Below are 20,324 nucleotides of genomic sequence, written 5' to 3' on the forward strand. Positions count from 1 at the left end.
TACCCAGAAAGCTCTGAATTAAAGGAAGATAACCTCCCGTAGGCTCCATTTGAATCAAATAAATGTTTAAAAAGGATTTTCTTTTTCTCTATAATAAAGGAACAGTACCTTGTACCTGATCCAAACAAAGGTACAATTAACCCTTATTTGAAGCAAAGCATTCCTTTGGGGTTTAAATAATGCTTTCATGATTTTTAAGTAGACTTAAGGTAAGGATATCCAAATTATGGAAAACCCCAGGTCCCACGCATTCTTGTTAACGGGTCCCATACCTGTACATAAGGGGTCGGATTTCGAATTTAAAAAACTTCGAAATTCGAATTAAAAAAGACCAACCAAAATTTATTTAAAATAAAAATCAAAGTTTTTTGCGGGTTAATAATCCATATTCGTTCGAATTCATATGAATTTGAATTGTATGAATTGAAGTAATAGCACATTCGATCGAATTCAAGTCCATCAATTGACTCCAAATAAGTTCTAGGAGGTCCCCCATAGGCGAAAACAGCAATTCGGCAGGTTTTCGATGGCGAACGGTCAAAGTCAAATTTTTAAAGGCACAGAACATGATAAATTTCAATATTTGAATTTTCAAATTTTTTTCAAATTCAAATCAAATTTTGACTATTCCCTAGTCGACCTAGTGTACGGCCATCTGCTGTTATGTGCTGTGATAGCTTCAACAGGGGGATAAAAAAAAGTCAGTAGCTGTTTTGTGAGATGTGTATGACATTTCTCTGCGGCTGCCATAGTGCAAATGAAGATTTATGAGAGCCAGGCACACAAACACACACACCATTTCTGGCAGTCATACAAAACAGAAGAGAGAGAAACATTTGCACATTCTTCTTCTTTAATCGTCAATGACGATAACTATCCAGTTCTTCCAGGTAACAGTGTTATTTAGCTGACAGGTGAAGCAAGAACTGAAAATAGCAGAGCTTCTGTAGATGACTCTGGAATTCTGTTTGCTTTGTGCATAAGCGGCGCCCTCTAGCGGCAGCAACCGAGGAGAACCGAGGGAATTTCTCAGTTGGCCCCGCCCACGGCGTCTCCCTCTCTCTGAAGTTGCCAGAGATTTCCTCTCCAGCCTGCCCTTATCTTAGTCTGCACGTTGTTCTCGGTGACTAATAGCACAATAACATTGTCTCGGAATATTATAAATTGAGGCTGTTTACAAAAGTCCATGGTGGTTGAATATAAAGGCAAGTTGGCTGCAACAGAATCACTTTGGCACTGGGTTCGGAGTAGGAGCCCCTGGTCGCTGGATTTTGGATTAACAGCGTTTATTTGTCTATTTTTTTACTGGAACCTTTTCAACTCACATTCGATTTCTTTTTGGGATTATTTTTTCAATTTTTTAGAAAATATATTAATTATTATTACTATTAATAAGAAGAGACCTCCCCAGCTTCATTATGGATCTACAAATGATTGTCTCTGTGCTGGTGGTACTTGTACAAGGAGTCAGTGCAACAGGTAGGCTCCTGCTTATTGCATTTACTCTGACCTACTATTTGCATATACATTATTACTCTTCATATTCATCACTCAGCCACTGCCACTGCTTTATATTATGGGGCTAATATTGCACTTTGGTCTTTTTTTTTGCCTGGCACAAGATCAGATCCTGGAGCACCTTGTGTTTGGATATTTAATCCAGCTATTGAGAATTTTAGAAGAAACGTCAGATATGTGGGAAAAATAATTATTTGTGTGTGTGTATTTGTATTTAGACCTTATGGGTTTGCACAAGGTGAAATGGCTGCAATTAAATTCCGCTGCTGGGGGAATAATGTCTCTGCTTTCAGGCACAGGCAGGTAGTAGCAGCACATGACAGCCCTGGCAGTTTATGAGTTTACTGGCAGTTTGGAGATGGAATAATGCTAATGTCTCTTCTGATTTCATGTTTAGTGCAGGGTATTTTTGAATTGTACATGTAAATGAAAGGTTATTCCCTGACTAGGGGAATATTGAGGCTTTCACCTGAGCTGACTGAGGGCACTGGCAGGGAAAGCAAGTTGCACGACTGCACACAGTGATTTATTAGAGATAATTGTAGTTGCTGCTGTGTCATGTTGTGCCACCGGGCAGTTTGTACATGTTGTTATGGAAGAAGAAAGCAATAGTTGCACAGTGCTAGTTCCCTAGCTGGAGAGAAGTGTGCATGTGTGAGCAACTTGGCAGCGCTATCCAGGCTCAGGTGCAGCGCCCCGCAGTTTAAGATCAGTTCGGGTTATTATGGGAAGGGGAATGTGAGAAAGGAAAGAACTGGTTGTGGTTGTTGGGTGTAATGATGGCCGCGGAGCTGAGATTGGGAAATGAAATAATAGGCTTTGGAGACTGGCTTTGTCCCGGCTTGTAGGAAGGGAGTAGGGACAGCCCATACTCAGCAGAGGCAGACAGGTGCGATTGTGCAGGATCATTCATTACAGGGTGGGGTGATGTCACCTCAAAGGGAGAAGCACTGCTGGTGCCTCGAGTCGCTGCTGCTGAGAATGGGAAGGTTCTTACCCGGTACCGGCTCAGAGTTGGAACTTCCCTACTGCTGTTTGTTACCTATAGCCCGAGGGCATTATTGCTGTGTAGCAGTTAGAGACACCCCCTTGTAATCGCCTGCGGGCAGCCAGCTCTCTCATTTGCCCTGATTAGCGCGTAATTCCGCCACATCTATACGTGCCCTGAGACATTTATTAGCGCTTGTTCACTGAGGATTTGGGGTTATATCATAGGTCCCTTTTAGGTCATATTTAAAAAAGATTTGATTAACGTTGCCAATGCCATTGTAGAATACAGAGTAAGTATAACGTGAGCTTGCGGACATCGCCTGATAAGTAGGTGCATATCTGCTGCTTGATGATATTAGTACGCGAGAAGACAGAGCAGCAGGTGTTTGGATGTTACATAAATCGCACCTGCAGCAGCGCCTGTCGCGCTCACTGACTAAACACTGGCTGATCCCCTCCAGCGTCAGACGCTGCTGCAATCACAATCCATTCGTGCTGTGCGGCCTCGCGTGTTCGGTCCTGTTCCCTGTGCTGTTTATAAGAATGTTGCTGCCTGTACAGAAGATTTAATAACAGCTCCAGCTGAGCCAACACGTTCTGACTGTCACGCAGTGCATTAAATAATCACACACTCCTCTTTCAACAGCTGCACCGGCGCCAGCACATCCCACAGCACGGGGATCGCACATGAGTGACAGCGGTGCACTTCATATAGCCAGAAGAATTATATATAGATAGATAGATAGATAGATAGATAGATAGATAGATATTACACAAAAGCCATGAATATCTTGTAAATTATATCCTTATAAAAGGTTACTAGTGATGAGTAGTGAGTAGTGATGTCACATGACTCACTATAACTTGTGTATTATAATAAATAAAGTAGCCCTTGATGGAAAATATGAGCATATTAGAAGTAACGTCGGAGTTCCATGACCTGTATAAAAGCACTTGGCCGAAGGATATATAAGGATATTATAAGTCACTCCTCTGTGACTTATAATGTCCTTATATTTTACAATAGGGGGTACTTTATTCACTATATACACTCCTCCTGCGATCTGCTTATATTCATAGCCAGGTAGTGAGTGTGCCAGACTGCTGCTATGAGCTGAATAATAAAGCTCCATTACAGCTTGGGGATGAGCGATTGTGTCATCACTTGTGTTGCTTGTGCAGAGCGATCACAACTTCACAAGTGTGTGTGCATGGCTGGGAATAGACAGGAATCAGGTGTCTCTCTGGGAACAAACTCTCATTGCTTTCCGCTTAGCTCTGCACTCTATCAGTCTTTCTCATTTGACTTACACTTTTATCTTGTTTCTTTGCAGAATCTCTCAGTGACAGCGCCAGGCTTACTAACGAGCCCCCTGCAGCAGCAGCAGCAACACAGACAGCTTCACATCGCTCATCTGGCGCCCCCTGGCGGCCACGTAGGGTTAAACGCTGTTCCTGTTCTTCCTTAATGGATAAAGAGTGTGTCTACTTCTGCCACTTGGACATCATATGGATCAACACTCCTGAGTAAGTGAACAGCCCAACTACACTGTTTGCAGTTTGGTTCCCTTACAAGTGCAATCTATTCATGTTTAACAGATATCACAATCTGTGCACCTGTACTAGATGAGCAATGCAATATTTACACATTCCAGGCCGTCTATTCTATTGCATTATGTTATGCAGAACTGAAGTTTCTATTTTGTTTAAGGAATGGTTTACAAAATTCCTTGAAGACAATAACGCACAGCAGGTTATACAAATAAAGAATGCTGGCCTAGGGAGTTAACAATCTATACAAGTTACCTAGGATGCAAAGGTATTAAATAACTTGGCCCAGGAGTTTATTTGAACCCAGGCTTGGTCATAGACAAGTCACTTAGCCACCAAGTTACAATGATAAAGAATTTAAGAGGGTTTATAAATGACACTTGCAATTAATGCTCTTGTTATACCATGGCAGTGGCAATTATAGTATCATATTCTAGTGCCAACAGATTCTGCAGCACTTTATACATATTGACACCAGTCCCCATCACAGTGGAGCTTACACTCTAAGGTCCCTATCATATTCACACTGAATGGTTTTTGGAGTGTGGAAAAAGCCTTATGCTTTGCAATAAATGCAACCCTTAGGGTAGAACTACACGGCAGATTTCAATGCGTTTTCGGCAGATCTGACGCACTGCGCCAAAACATAGGCGTCAAGTCGGAAGCAAAGGAAAATAAGTAGGGATGCACCGAATCCAGGATTCGGTTCGGGTTTCGGCCAGGATTCTGCCTTTGTCAGCAGGATTTGGATTTGACCAAATCCTTCTGCCCGTCTGAACCGAATCCGAATCCTAATTTGCATATGCAAATTAGGGACGGGGAGGGAATTGTGTGACTTTTTGTCGCAAAACAAGGAAATAAAAAGTGTTTTCCCCTTTACACCCCTAATTTGCATATGCAAATTAGGATTCGGATTGGTATTCGGCCGAATCTTTAGTGAAGGATTCGGGGGTTCGGCGAATCCAAAATAGTGGATTTGGTGCATCCCTAAAATAAGGTAAGAAATACTGTCAGATCTAGTCGCAGCCTTCATCCGACACAACATGACTGGCGGATGCAGACGCATCATGCAGCGTCTGCATCTGACAGTCGTGACGGATGAACAATGCAGCACCATCTGACATTGCTATTGCTTACCTTATTCTCCGTCGCATCCGATTTGACGCCTGCGTGCCTGTGCCGTGTACTCAGTTTAAAAAAAAAAGGTTTTGCACGCAAGGCCAACAAAGGATTAGAAGGAGCATTGAAGGTAACATGTAAAACATATAGGGAGAGTGGTCATGATATATCTCATCTCAGCCCCCAGCCACACGAAGACAAACATATTTCTGGCTGCCTGTAATTTCTGACCTGTGCTCTTCACACGTATTTGCACTGGGATCTCACATGGCCGAGCACAAAGCAGAAGCAATCAGCCTCATTTCTTTTGACATGGCTTGAGCAATTTTGAACAGCAGTAGCTATGTTTAGTAATGATTGATTGCCGAGCGCAGATAGTGTAATGTGCTAAAGTGTAAATATTTGCCTTGCGTCTTACCCGTTTGGTATTTACAGTGATATGCTTGCTAAACTATGATTTAAGAACCATTAAGAAGTTATTAATTGAAATACAGGTCGCAACCTGTGGAACTCTGGCATGCCACTGTGAAACTGAGTCGTGTAATTTGGGAAATTGTATGTAATTACATAAGCAGAAAATGAAGGTTTTCCTGCATAAAGGTTACAGCTGGGGAGCTTTGTGTGGGAAGTTTTCCTGTGATGACATTTGCTCAGTAAGACCTGAAGCGCATATTAAAGCCGAAATTATATTTAACTTCATATAGAATATAAAACAATGCATAAATGAAGAATTATGAGCTTGGTCATAACAACTGCATGTTGGGTCGGCATTATAAGTTAATGTGCAGTTTGCCTCCTGTGGTTCAAATAAAAGGCTCAAACCTATAACAGTCATTTATATTCTTTATTTCCTTGCTTAATGTTGTTGATTGTTATCATTAAAGCTGGTAATTCTTTATTTCAGGAGGACAGTACCATATGGTCTTGGAGGGCCCCGCATGAAACGGGCATTGCAGGACAACGACCAAGAAAAACTCTCTGAGCCTGCAGGCAGGTGTCTGTGTGCTAAGCGTAAAGACAAGAAATGTATGGACTTCTGCCACGCAACAGCAGAACCCAGGTGTGTACAAATATACTATTCCATGGAAAGCAACTGCTAGAGATACAATCATACACCCATAGCAGGGCTTGGTTTTATCCATGGAACTAGAAAGATCTTTCTATATGAAGTTATTAATATACTTTTTTCTTCACAGTGTTCAGCCATCTGTTGCCAAAGACAGTAGACAAGTTCAGCAGGCCACAAAGTGCCTTGGCCTCAGGCTTGGACAGCAATGCATTCAAAAACAACATCACAGAAATAAGGTGATGAAAAGGTGAGAAGCAGCTTTGTATTTACCATTCATTAACCTGTGAACTGTGATAATAACATTAGAGGTTTAGAAAGCTGTTGTCCTAATATAGATTAGCAAACTACCAAGAACACGTGCCGTAGCTTGGGAGAAAATCCTCAGGTGATGACTCAGACGGCATCACATAACTGATTCCAGTAATCGCACAACCTTAATGTTCCTGCTGCTTCTGTGCTACCAAATAGGCATATCTCTAGGCGGTCACGTTACAGCGTACATATTTAAATATAAGGATTGGCAACCCTCTTCAGAAGCAGAGCAATTTCAGATCCCGTTTTGACTGTGATTACCGTTTTAATTGAACTATAGTCAAAACACAGTCTGCTCTTGTATGGGTTTGTAATAAGCTGGAGGTAATGCAGTGATATGGGCACAGTCTGCCTGGTCTAGCACAAACAAAATATTCAAAGCAAATTGTTTGCAATGGGCTGCGGCACTAAGGGGAGCCTGTAAAATATATTTGAGCAGTCATCTGCTCAGTGATGTAGCAGAACTACACATATCTGAATTCGAGACAAGAATACTGGCCTGTCTTGTTGAACTAGATTTATTATTTCGTTTTAAACCATATATTTTTGGGTGATAATGGTGCCCATATCATCATCATCATTCATTATCATTTATTTATACAGCGCCAGCAAATTATGCAGCGCTTTAATATGTAAAGTGGAGCTTCACATACATTTATACATCTTGCCTGGACCTATACAACTAGATTACTCCTTAAGGGCAGGGGTCCGCAACCGCCGGGCCGAGGATAGTCTTGAACCGGGCTGCCGAGCCTAGGGGACAAATCACGCAACGCACCCGAATTGGACGCCGGCACTCCAGAATTGTATGCCGACCCCCTCCCCCGGTCCTTGCAAAACAATTTGGCTTTACACCGGTCCCTGGGCCGAAATAGTTTGGGGACCACTGCTTTAGGGCACAAATTCACTCTTTCAACCCACATCAAACAATCTGTTTTTATAATTTTAATGGTGGTAGTGGTAAACTGACCCAAGTTGAATGCTTATTGGTGGTTCAAGACCTCCGCAACAGAGGTTGCCAGTGTTTATAGCCTTTTGTTCAAAACAGTGACACATTTCATTATTTTTTACAGATCAGAAAGCATCAAGCAGTCCATTAAGAATTCCTTTGCCTTTGCCAGCCTAATGAATAAGCCCAATGAGACAAGAGAAACCTCACATCTCTGGATGCATAAAAACTGGGGAGTATGGAAACACAGGAAGACAACATCATAGTGACACCATATTAGCCATGAACATATTAAAATGGCTTTCAGCAAATGTTGTTCGTGAAGAGGCCCAGGAAAATAAAGAGCTGGGATAACTGGAATAATGCAGTTTGGCCTGGAATGGAAAATGTTGCTTGCTGGAATTGGAGAACAATGTTACAGCCAAGGGTTTCTAGAAAGGAACTTTGAACCCAATGTTGGTTGACAAGTTAGAGAGCACCAAATGCTATTTACATGGACAAGGAAACACTGGAACTAAGAGTAGGAAAGTGCCTTAATTCTGCACAACAGACACTGCAAATAGTGATTCTGCCTCTTTGGCATTAGGCAGAGGTCCTTATGCCATTAAACAAAGACTTCTCTCTCATTCCTATGTCTACCTCAGTTTTAAATCATTCCATCTGGACTTCACCTTAGCTTTGCCTGTAAGATGACCTTTTGCCTGTTACCTTTCTTTTTTCATAGTTCCTTGGAACTTATCAGGTCTTACATGTCTCGCTTAACTCCAGTTTGTCTACTAGCTGGTTGGTGTTGTCAGGACACACTAAGTGGGCTTGAGGAAATATTGGTAATAAAGCAGAAGCTGGGTAATTTTTATTTAAGCGGTGATCAATGTTGGCAACTGCACATCTGATTCATCTGCCATTATTTGCCTACTTAAGTTTATTATTTGGATATTTTTTAATAAATATATTTATATTAATATTTGTAAAATGACTATATTTACTGTGTTAAATATACATTGGGACAGGCCACATTGGTCTATGCATGTATGTTATATTTCTATATGAAAAAGAGCTTAATGCCTCCAGTGGTAAATATGTTCAATAAATGACTGTTTTTTAACAATGTATATGTATCTTTTATGTTTGGCTTTGCTGCTGAAATAAAATGTATGTAAGGATGGATCAAAGGGATACATTAACTGACCAAAATATCAGAAGCAATTTTGGACACAACATACACATGTGGTCAGTGTAAGTCTAGTAATAGGACCTGGATAAAGTAAATCAGTGCAGCTGGCTTGCTGAGAACTTCCTATTTATGCTAAATGTCTGGCTGTCTCATATACTGACTATTACATGTATGAGGATCTGCTTCTTATTCATAAGGAACCGGACTGGAAGGGAGACCAAGAAGAAACAGCCCTAAAAACAGGAAACAGGAAAAATCCAATATGTATTAACCATCCCAAATGTATGCTTATATTTGTGTGGAGGCATCAAACGATTCAATATTTTATTCATGTATCAAAATCAGTACAGTCATATCAACATGTGGAGAGTTGGAACTAGAGTCCTGCAGCGGGTCGGGTACCTGTGGGTACACGCGGGTTACCCGCAAAAACCTGCGGGACCTTGCGGGTTGAGGGGAGAAGTTCTGGGTGCTGATAAAGACGCGGGTCGGCGGTTCTGAGGGTTTGCGGGTCGCGGGTCGCGGGTCGCGCTGCGGGTCTTCTCAGTAGCAATATTTACTCCTTTTTTCTGGTCACAGCTACTTTCGACTTCCGGTTTACAATGACAGCACTTCCTGTTTTACTCCTTTTTTTCTGAGCATGTCTACTTCCGATGATCCGGGTCGCGGGTCCGGGTTGCGGATAAGGTACTTGCGGGTAGGGTCGGGTATCGGTTCCAAATGGGTAAGAATGCGGGAATGGGTTGCGGATTGCAGGTAGCAGGTACGGGTCGGGTATGGTCCCAACAAATGGACCTGCGCAGGACTGTAGTTGGAACCACAAATTGTATGAGGGAGTTCTTCACCAAAGTGCAAGAATCTTGTAGGTTTTTTAACAAGGTTTATGGCATCTCCCTTTCACCTGAAGTTAATTCCTAGACAGAGACACACATGGAGATTCAGGTAGATTTCATTGCCCGGTGACAAATCGCCTCTTGTTCGGGCGACTAATCTCCCCAAACTGCCTTCCCGCCGGCTAGAATCTAAATCACCGGTGGGATGGCACTCGGAGCACTTCTTTTTCCGAAGTCACCACAGCTAATTAGATTCTAGCCAGCAGAAAGGCAGTTCGGAGAGATTAGTCGCCCGAACAGGAGGCGATTTGTCGCCAGGTGACTAAATCTCCACGTGTGTCTCTGCCCTTAAAATCAAGTGATTCACACTAGGAATTCAAGTCTCAATAGCAGTGGTTATCACACACACCAAGTTGTTAATTCCTGATATGAATGACTATTCAGATCAATTACAACAGCTAATGCTTAAAATCCCCTTCATTAAAGGCACTTCTGTCAAATAGTACTCTTTGCATTTCCGTATGGCTGCACTCAGTGCTGCAGCAAACAAGAAACGGATCCGCACACACACTATTATCAGCAGTTGGGGGGACACCCCTCTTTATTATATCACCTCGTGATCAACGTTTCCTGATGAAGGGAGGTTTATCCCCCCGAAACGTTGATCACGAGGTGATATAATAAAGAGGGGTGTCCCCCCAACTGCTGATAATAGTGTGTGTGCGGATCCGTTTCTTGTTTGCTGTTGCTAAGGGACCTGGCCGGGGTCAACGGAGAAACCAGCACCACCAACGCAGTGAGAGGAAAGGCGAGTGTGCGGTAGGAACATTTATTACAGAATCTGCACTCAGTGCTGCTCAGTCTCTCCTGCCTCCTGTTTTGAACTGAGCGTAGATGCACATATTGATGCCGGGGAACTCCAAAGCTATTGCCACTTCTGACCCAGGCAGTATTTCCCATTAATTGACACAGGGCACAGGAATTATAAGGTGTGCACCCACATAATGAATACTGGAAATGATGCTAACCAGACGTGGCTGGGCTTCCCAGTACACAGGCGAATTTATGCAGTGTGAGACATGTTAGTACATGGACCAGTCATAGTATGTAGTGGCTATCGGGGGGCCAATGGCAATATGCATAATATATGTTACAAAATATAAAAAAATATTACCGCATTCCTGTGTATTAATAGGAAAACTCCTCTGGTGAGTTGGTCTCCCTTGAAATTGATATTAAATGCTTAAAAAAATCTTGTCCTGTGATGTCATTGATATTATGGTTTCTTTTTGTTATACTGGCCATGCCCCGAGTGCCAATAGTTACCAGGCTGTACTTGCACCCATTGTTGGATTCACAAATTGTGTTGACAGATTAAAGGAGGGCTGCGGCCAGAATATAAAATAACAATAATGTTTTATGCAAGGCTAAAACTGCTATCAGAGCATAGAAGTCACAAGCAAGACAAGGTGCTTAAAGAATGCTAGACTGCTCCACGCCCACCTACCCCCTTGCACATTCGTGTAAAATGAACTTGGCATGCAGAAATTCTTTTCCATCAAAGGGAATTCTGACAGTAAACTATTTGAACTTAACAAATATATTTGTTCATGCATTCCTTTTAAGGGAATTCCTACACAATATCTGCATGGACTGTGTCTCAAATGGAAACCAGATAAAAAGCTTCATTTACAGCCCCAGCTTTAAATGTTGCTGTCATTGCCGCAGTATGGACAGCAGACTTCTCAGTGTCACCATAATGCAGCACCTTATGTTCCATTCACATCCTCTGCAAAATACATAAGTATATCATCATATTTTATACACTGCAAAACCAGCAGTTCTCACATTTCACCTTTATCAGGAAAATGTCTAAAAATAGAAGCCCACGAATACACGAATACAGATAATATTCAGAAGCCTTTCCAAGTCATCAGCCAAAATACAATTATCATTGGTGTGTAGTGATGAGTGAAATTATTTGCCAGGTTTGCTGAGAAAAACACTGCACAAAAAAAGTTGTCTCGCATCAAAAAAAATGAGTCAACCCATAGACCAATGCATTTGCCAATTTTTTTTGCTGTTTTGCGAATTTCTGTATTAGCCCATCACTATTGGTGTTTTTTTTTTTACATACAGTGTATTTGTTATTTTGTGTTATGCACCTTGTGTTAAGCAATACCATGATCATATATTTTATAGATGGCTTCTAATGAGGCGTTTGGATATATAACTAGTATTAATAGCTAGAAATATGAGCCTAAATTGTAGGGTACACTGAATAAAACTCTAAATTAAGTAAGTACCCAATACATAAATATTATTATCCTAATGCAAAGTTCTTTACAAACTGTTTAAGTATAATATTCTAGCACTACCTCTGAATGCCGGAACCTGACAGAGGATCACTGTTGAAGGCAGTCAAATCAGTTCTAATGAACTGAAACATTTAAAGAAGCTAAAGCTGTTAGTAAAAGTGTTAACTTTGATCACATTTAAAGCCTGGGTATCTATCAGGACCTGTGGTCCTCAGTAATTTATATTTTTATATGCGGTCCTTATATTTTACAAGAGGGGGTACTTTATTCACTATATATATTACAGTGATTCCCCCCCCCCAGCTCTTTCACCTGATCAGTAACAAGTGGGTTTGGGAAACAAACTAGGTGGTACAGAAAACAGGGTGGTTCACTTTTAAGTTAAAGGGATTCTGTCGTGATTTTTAAGTCGTTTTTATTTCTAAAATACATTGTTTAGATATGTTTTCAATGTTCACTCTACAATATAAAATTTCATTCCTGAATCAGCAAGTGTATTTTTTTATAATATTGGTGTGTAGGCTGCCATCTCAGGTCATTTTGCCTGGTCATGTGCTTTCAGAAAGACCCAGAACTTTAGGAACTGCTTTCTGAGAGGCTGTTTCTCCTGCTCAATGTAACTGAATGTGTCTCAGTGGGAACTGGATTTCCTTAGATTTACCAGGGAGCTGTTATCTTCTGCTATCTGGTTACCTTACCATTGTTCTGTGTTCAGAATGATGGGAGGAAAGGGAGGGGGTGATATCGCTCCAACTTGTTGTACAGCAGTAAAGAGTGACTGAAGCTTATCAGAGCATGACTGTGGGCAGCTGCGAAACTGACAATATGTCTAGCCCCAAGTCAGATTTCAAAATTAAATATAAAAAAAAAATCTGTTTGCTCTTTTGAGAAATGGATTTCAGTGCAGAATTCTGCTGAAGCAGTACTGTTAACTGATGTGTTTTGGAAAAAAAAAATCCCATGACAGTATCCCTTTAACTTATTTTATAGAATGTCTAATTCTAACCAACTTTTCAGTTGACTTTAATTCTTTTTAAATTTATAATTTTTGATTTTTTTGCTTTCTTCTGACCATTTCCAGCTTTGAAATGGGGGTCACTGACTTTATCTAAAGAACAAATGCTCGTTTTTGCTAGTTTTTATTCCTTGTATTTTTATTCAGGCCCTCTCCTATTCATATTTCAGTTTCAAATCAATGCATGGCTGCTAGGGTAATTTGGACTGAAAATGGACTGAAATTGCGGTTAAATAAAAAGAAATATATATAACTAAAAAGCCAAAAATGTATTATAGTTCACACTATTCATGTAATAATTAACTGTATTTCATTGTATAGCTGTTGGTACACCCCCCCCCTCTCTTAGTCTTCTGTACCCCTCCCCCTTAAGGTGAAATAAAAAGAAATACTGTTAAAAAAAAGTTAATTTAAAGGCAAACCCCTTTTAGAACAAGTATTTGAAGGTGACTTCCTCCATGCATGAACTTGAGTTTATTTTTTTAACCTAAAAGAATCTGTAGACAAATACGCTATGGGATATAAAATAAAATTGTCCACAAATGTCTACATTGGGTAGAACTCAATAACTTTTCAAAGAGGAACCAGTGATGTTGTTGTCAAGAACTTTTAACAGTACATATGTTCATTAAATCACAAATATTTGGTAAGTAACACTAACAGTCGTATTTACAGTACACATATCATCACACCTTCAGTATAGTCAAGTTAATTGATTTCAAGACAAGTACATCACACATTTTTCGCAGAGCTCAGTGATTGTGAAATGCCTAGCCAAGTTTAGCTGTGTCCGAAGGCCAAGTAAGAGAACTTGTTCAGTATGAAGATAACATGTAAAGTATGACTTATTATTTGTTTTTACGTTTTTAGAAATGCCACAAGTTTAATGCCACATTTTACATAGAATCAGTTCCATTGGTTTGTAGATGAGTGTGCCACGCATTGCTCTGGTTATGTACAGTGAAATGGGAACTCAATGGGATAATATTTTATGTGCCAATATTTTCTACTGTCTCCAGTAGGGTGCTTAAAGGGACCAGAAATATCTAGGTGCTGCTCTACCTACTTGTTCTTAGTCAATAATGAAACCATTAAACATGTTTATAAACAGTACCTTATATCATACTAAATATGACTAAAGAAATATTAACTGGTAACAATACTCATATGAGCAAATACTCTTTCTATGGACATATCAGGAATACAGTGCCCCAATATGGTTTTCTAGCTCGCCTCTTTGCATGCCTCTACATAACACAATAGCTTATTAATACAGACGGGATGTTTTATCATAGGCGCATGCAGATACCAGAACATCAAATGTGATTCAGCTAAAATGACATATGATATGCACCCAGCAACTATTAAAAGCCCTGCCTTGACCTAACACTGATGAAAATCTAGTTTATAAGCATTGAGAGGTACAACATGCTCATAGATAATGTCAACAGATGACAACACTAGGCATTAAATTACATTCCTATGCTGTGACCTACAGAGCGTGTATGAAACTGAAAAAAAAATTTAGTTAAGGGGGAAAACTATACTACTGTACATCTATATTAAAGGGGATGTCCACCTTCTGCGTAATGCAGTTGCAGCCTCACAAAGTTTGCAGCAGGTACTTGCATCCAAAGCTGCTCTTTGCACTTCTATATTGTTGTACTTCATGCCACTGCCTTGGTCCTGCCTCGTGTTCTGAAATTTGCATCTACTCATGCAGGGAACACCTGGTTCTACCATCACCTCTGAAGGTGGTGCATTCCTGCTTTCCCAATGTTTGTGCATGCATCGACCCACACCCATGTCATTATAATGGCAATGCGCACACAAAGACGCACACATGTGACATGGGGAGGGGCCAGTACTGGGTCTATTGGACAAATAGAATCAGAGACCTCAACAATTCTTTTGGGAGAATGTGCCTAGCAATTGGACAGTCACAAGCATACTGATGCTCTCTAATCTTACCTACAGAGTTGCCTGCGGCCCAGCCTCAATCAGCGCTCTTACCAGGCTGGAATATTGAAGATCTTCTTACAAGTAACATTTGTCTCACTGATCTGGATGTTTATTATGCAACCATTTAGTAAAGTGTGGATCCACATACAATACCCCCACCAATAAAACTTGCCTAAAGGAACAATACTAGTCTATTGAACTTTTGCATTGCCCTATCCTAAGAGATTGTTGTATGATGTTCTGTATTGATGATTGATGTATATTATATAACTAGGAATGATTTTCTATGTAATGTTGCTGCACATAAAATATTTTACTCTAAACACCTATTTCACTGGAATCAGTCTTACATTTGTGTGCATTAATAAGATCTTATGAGATTTCTGCAGTGATCTTACTGGCAAGTTTGAGGTTAATGCAGTAGCTAATGGCTGCATAGATCTTATTTTCATGAAATGCAGGTGTAGGTGTGTCGTGGAATGCTTTAGGGCCACTGTGTCTTCTGGTGCACTTTGTGCTTCTGATGCTACATTCCACAAAGTGGGCATAGCAAGTCTTTAAAACTCACAGAAGTTCTAGGTAGGCAGCTGACAAGGAGAGTCCAACAGGCAGGCCAAGGTTGGGGCAGGCTGAAGACAGAGGGAAGTTCAGTAAACAGGCTGAGGTCAATACCAGGAGGCAAGGATGGGAACTGAAGCAAAGAACCAGAGAACAGAGCAGGGAACCATATGGGGACTCCGGAGCAAAAGCAGGAATCAGTTATGGGAATTACAGGAACAAGAATACCGCTAGATCTGGTTATGAGGCTTCAATGATCGAGCAGCCATCTGTTGCAGGAAGCAGGCTTATAAAACTCATTAATTACAGATTGAAATCACTTGGACACGAGGGAGGAGAAGACGAGTGTGGGCATAGGACAGCAGATACCAATACCTAATAACAATGTGAGACTGGAGCCCAAAATTCTATAGTTGCTCAATGAGGTAATTCACTGCCAAGTTATCACATAGTCCAGATTTTGATTACTGGTAGGTCCTGTTTCCCATTATAAGTGACACAATTTCAACCCAAATACAGGGCAAATAGTGTGAGAAGCATGCGTTTTTACCAAAGGCAGACATTACTTTGTGGGCACTCACAATGGCGATGCACCCCCCCTCCCCGCTCCAGGCTTAAAACTTTAACTTCAGAGTGGGTGAAAGGGGGGCTGCATTGCCAGTGCTATAGCACTTTTGCACTAGCGGAGCCAAAAGGTTCTCACCTTGCCTCATGGCAGGAGTGGCCCTGCAAGAGCATTAACATTATTTCTCATGCACAGATTACTTATGTCCAGGGTAATGGCTACACTTTGCCCCTTGTGAGGGACTAAGAAGGTGCAGAGCACCACATAAGGGAGTATTGAATGCAATACCTCTTAATAATAGGTAGGTGGATATGACTGGGCTCCCCCAGTCTCTCCTGCTGTCACCTCCTAGATGATGGTCCTTAGCTTACAATTCCTAGTTTGCATGTGTAGATAAAGTGCAAGCAAAGAGGCTTGACAGCAAAAACCTATGTCCATGTGCTTGTTTTGGTAAGCACACAGATTTGCAACTTTGGATGCAACATGAGTATCTAACGGCGAAAAGTTACAAAGTGCAAAAAACTTTGCACATTGCCTCACAATATTAAGTGAGTCCTGTGGTGTTGAGGTTGATTTGGATCTGGGCACTATTACTAAGGAGTTTGTACAATTACCCTGTGTCTGTGTGTTTCCTCCTGTACTCCAGTTTACTTCCACTTGCCAAAAACACACAGGTGTACTGACACCTGATGAAAAACTGCCCCTAGTGTTTGTTGTGAAAATGTTATAGGGAACTGATCTCAATGATGAACAATCTCTATACAGCTCTAGGTTGACTTTATTGGCACTATATATAGGATTCACTAATAAAAATTGTGTGAAAGTGTTAGATCAGGCACTCACAGAATTCCCACAATAGCTAGTTAGATAAAAATAATATTTATTTCAATAAATATATTTTATATTTATTGAACACATGTCCCTAATACAGCATTATGCATTCAGTGCTGCACCTTTTAGTTTCAGGGATGCTTTTTATTTGATTGGCCTGTGGATGGTCCATGAGTGCCTATCTCTTGTAATTATTCACATTCCACCCTAGCTGAATGTCTGGGGTTTGTGCATCTGGACCACACATTTAATACCCTCTCTGCTCTAGTGCTTTAATATTATTTGTATGTATGGCACTTCTAAGTAGTGATGACGAATCTGTCCTGGTTTGCTTTGACAAAAAATTTGAGAAACTCCTAAAAAATTTGCGAAACGCATTGAAGTCAAATTTAATCAATTTTTCTCACTCCAAAGTCAATGCACTTTTTCTTTTATGGCCACTTTTCTGTCTCAGCGCCAATTTTGTCTTGGGGACTGTTTTGTGTCTGAGACTTTTTTGTCCAAAAAGCTTCTGTATTGTAGAGTCTCTTGATAGTACAATGGTTACTCACCACATCAATGAAGTGGCCCAGGTGCACCGCCCTGGGCCCTCAGCACAAGGGGCGGATAAACCGAAATATCAATATGGAGCAGGCACTCAAAGGCAAAAACTTCCACCAGGCAAATGTTCAAATGTGAAGAAGTTTATTGTGTCAACCAGCCTGATGTTCCAAACACTTAATCATTTTGTCCAAATGCATTAAAGTCAATGGGCGTTTTTCCTTATGGCGATTTTTTGTCTCAGTGACAATTTTGTCTTGGCGACGTATTCCTGGCTGGCGAATAAATTTGCTCATCACTACTTGTAAGTACTTTATCTTGGTTTAAAGATTTTGACCACAAAACAAGGTTCAAGTGTTGGTGGGCCAAGGCAGCTGGGTGCCTTAGACAGCCCAGCCAACCTTTTTGGCAAGAAGAGGGCCAAGCCTGCCAGGAGCCCTAGGCAACGTGACTGACAACACTGTCCCCTCGGTGCTCACGTGTGCAACATGTGCCAACTGTTGCGGAAGATACAAGATGCGCTGCTGGAGGAGGGGGACACAAAGGGACAATCAGAGGAAGGAGGCTGCCATTCCAACCCTGGGTTCAAGGATAATCCATTTCATCTGAGGATTTCTTAAGCAAACTAAATTTCTCTCTCTCTCTCTATATATATGTATTTATTTTGTGGTCTTCACCTGTAGCCACAGGCCTTCAAATGTGATTGCTTGGAGACTGCTCACTTTTATATAGTTCTTGCAATATAGTTTAATATCAAGCCTAGCGATACAAACTGTATGAAAGTGTTATAAAGTTTAGGGAGAGGGTGGGATTAGTAATCCTCCCTCTTCTTGATGGCATCATCATATTGATATCTTTTTGAAATACTGTCTATTTAGTCTCAGTATTTTGCTAAAAGTCCAATATAATGTATCCAACGATGAGTTCTTAATATATAAAAGTCGATTACTAGTTATAGAATGAATACCTGGGGCATGATGTCTAGTGATTTTAATAGAGTGAGCTCTAATACATCTTCTAGGCAAAAGGAGCCCCTTATAAAATTTATTGGATTTAACTGTCAATGAATATCTGACACCCAACTCCAGCATTATTATTTCAGAAACGGTACAGAATATTTAATTGATTGATCTTATTTCAGTATGCTGAAGCTTGTATAAAAACTTTATTTTCACGATAGTTCCCCTTTAAGTAAATTACTTCCAAATTAATATTTATTGTCTCCTTTTACTTTTACATTATTTTAATATTATACCACCTTTTTAAGGTTACTAAACTGGACTCCAGAAAAACCCTGAGTGGAAATATTTTATCTGTGGCTAATTGTGCATTCACAACTACTGGTCCAGTTTGCACAATGAAAGCCTTCGTTTTTGGCTTTAAGGCAGTGCTACATATTTAGCATATGAGTGCATGAATCTGACAGAGCAGCTGTAGGCAAGAGGGTGTGAGAGATGAAGGTCTTACCTACCCATGGTCAGGGGGGCTGCTGATTGGATGATGGCATTTCATGTGACACTGCATGTATCCATTTATACAATATTACCTTTTTCACACACCTATATTCTGCAAATGTATACGCATAATAATAATAATAATTAAAGGGTAGAGTGAAGGTCCATGAAATAGAGGACAGTTTAATTAAAAAAAGAAGCTGTGTTACCATAATTAAATAAATTACAGTGGATTTTCTGTTTTCTAAAGATAAAAAAAGTTTCATAAGAAAGAACCGAGAAGAGGCTAGGATGGGGAAAGTTAAAATAAGCTGAAAAGTCTACGACTATACAGTACATTTAATACATTGATAGCCATCTTAAAAGAAAAGGTACCCACATATCTCTTGCAGCATTGCTTTAAAACCGAAAATGAGAGGGTTTTAATCCCCATTTAAAGGATTATGTGCAGATACTTTTAAATTACTCCTTCATTTCCCTGTGGCCATCTACTTTAATAGAACAGACAGATCCTAAAAATTCAGAGCCATAAATCTAAACCTGCAGGGAACCTGCTTATTAACCCATACGTTGTTCATCCAACAATGAAACATTTCTGTGTGCCCAAAAATGTGATTGAATGTCTGCCGAGTACTGCATTGTCTTATGTTTATTATGTTACACAAAGTTCTGAATTATCCTTAGTGGTGCCTGAGATATGTTGGGGATTATATATGTATATATATTATACACACACAGTATGTACTGTAGCCACATACTTTGCATAGATTTGCCATGACTTTAATCAAGTGCCACAGTGTGATTGAGAAGATTTGTGCATATAGTAGAGGTAATTTTTCATCCCCTGAGGCAGGGGCATAACTACAGAGTACACAGACCCTGCGGCTGCACGGGGGCCCAGGAGGTATAGGGGGCCCCATAAGGCCCAAATTAATGAGCTATTTCAACATATATTGATAAAAGGACAAGGACAACCTCTGGATATATTAGGGGCCCAAATTAATTTGCTGTGGGCCCAGTAATATCTAGTTATGCAACTGCCCCGAGGCAAGTGCTAGAGCACAAAGGGGTATAAATTCATGCCACTTAGTTCTCATTAACACAAAACTTGTGACAGGGCATCTCTGTGCAGCCAGCACTTTGCATCTTTTGTTAAGTTACAAGGCACGGTCAGACTAGGGTGTCTGGGGCTCACGGGGGGGCACCTGCTCCAGTCAGGAGCTCTACTAGAGGCCACACCCATTGCTGCAACCCTTCCTCCAGGAAGACATACCTTTTACCTGCTTTCTCCCAGTGTCCTGTTGGCCTAGTCAGACCCTGTTGCAAGGTGCAAGATACAGCACTTTGGGCACACGATTGGGAGAGTTAAAGGGGAACGCCTAGTTTTTCCATCTGAAAGTGCGTCTGGGTCAATGGGAGAGTGAGGGCTGTGGCCCACCAGGGTTTTCCCCGGTGTGCTGCTGGCCTAGTCAGACCTTGTTACAAGGTGCAAGATACAGCACTTTGAGCATACAATTTGGGGAGTTAAGGGGGAGTGCAAGGAGTGCATCTGGGTCAATGGGAAGC

The 20,324-nt window shown here is 40.8% G+C and overlaps 1 protein-coding gene across 1 annotated transcript; it reads left to right on the top strand.

Annotated features, from left to right (window-relative positions):
• Nucleotides 1-1,125: 1,125 nt before the first annotated feature.
• On the top strand, nt 1,126-7,894 carry edn1.S (endothelin 1 S homeolog). The gene is given in 5 exon segments (NM_001097098.1): nt 1,126-1,479; nt 3,843-4,035; nt 6,083-6,238; nt 6,375-6,494; nt 7,633-7,894. Coding segments are annotated over 5 exon segments (672 nt in total). The 5' UTR covers nt 1,126-1,418; the 3' UTR covers nt 7,775-7,894.
• Nucleotides 7,895-20,324: the final 12,430 nt, after the last annotated feature.

Source organism: Xenopus laevis, chromosome 6S (genome assembly GCF_017654675.1).
Source record: "Xenopus laevis strain J_2021 chromosome 6S, Xenopus_laevis_v10.1, whole genome shotgun sequence".
NCBI classification, from domain to species: domain Eukaryota; kingdom Metazoa; phylum Chordata; class Amphibia; order Anura; family Pipidae; genus Xenopus; species Xenopus laevis.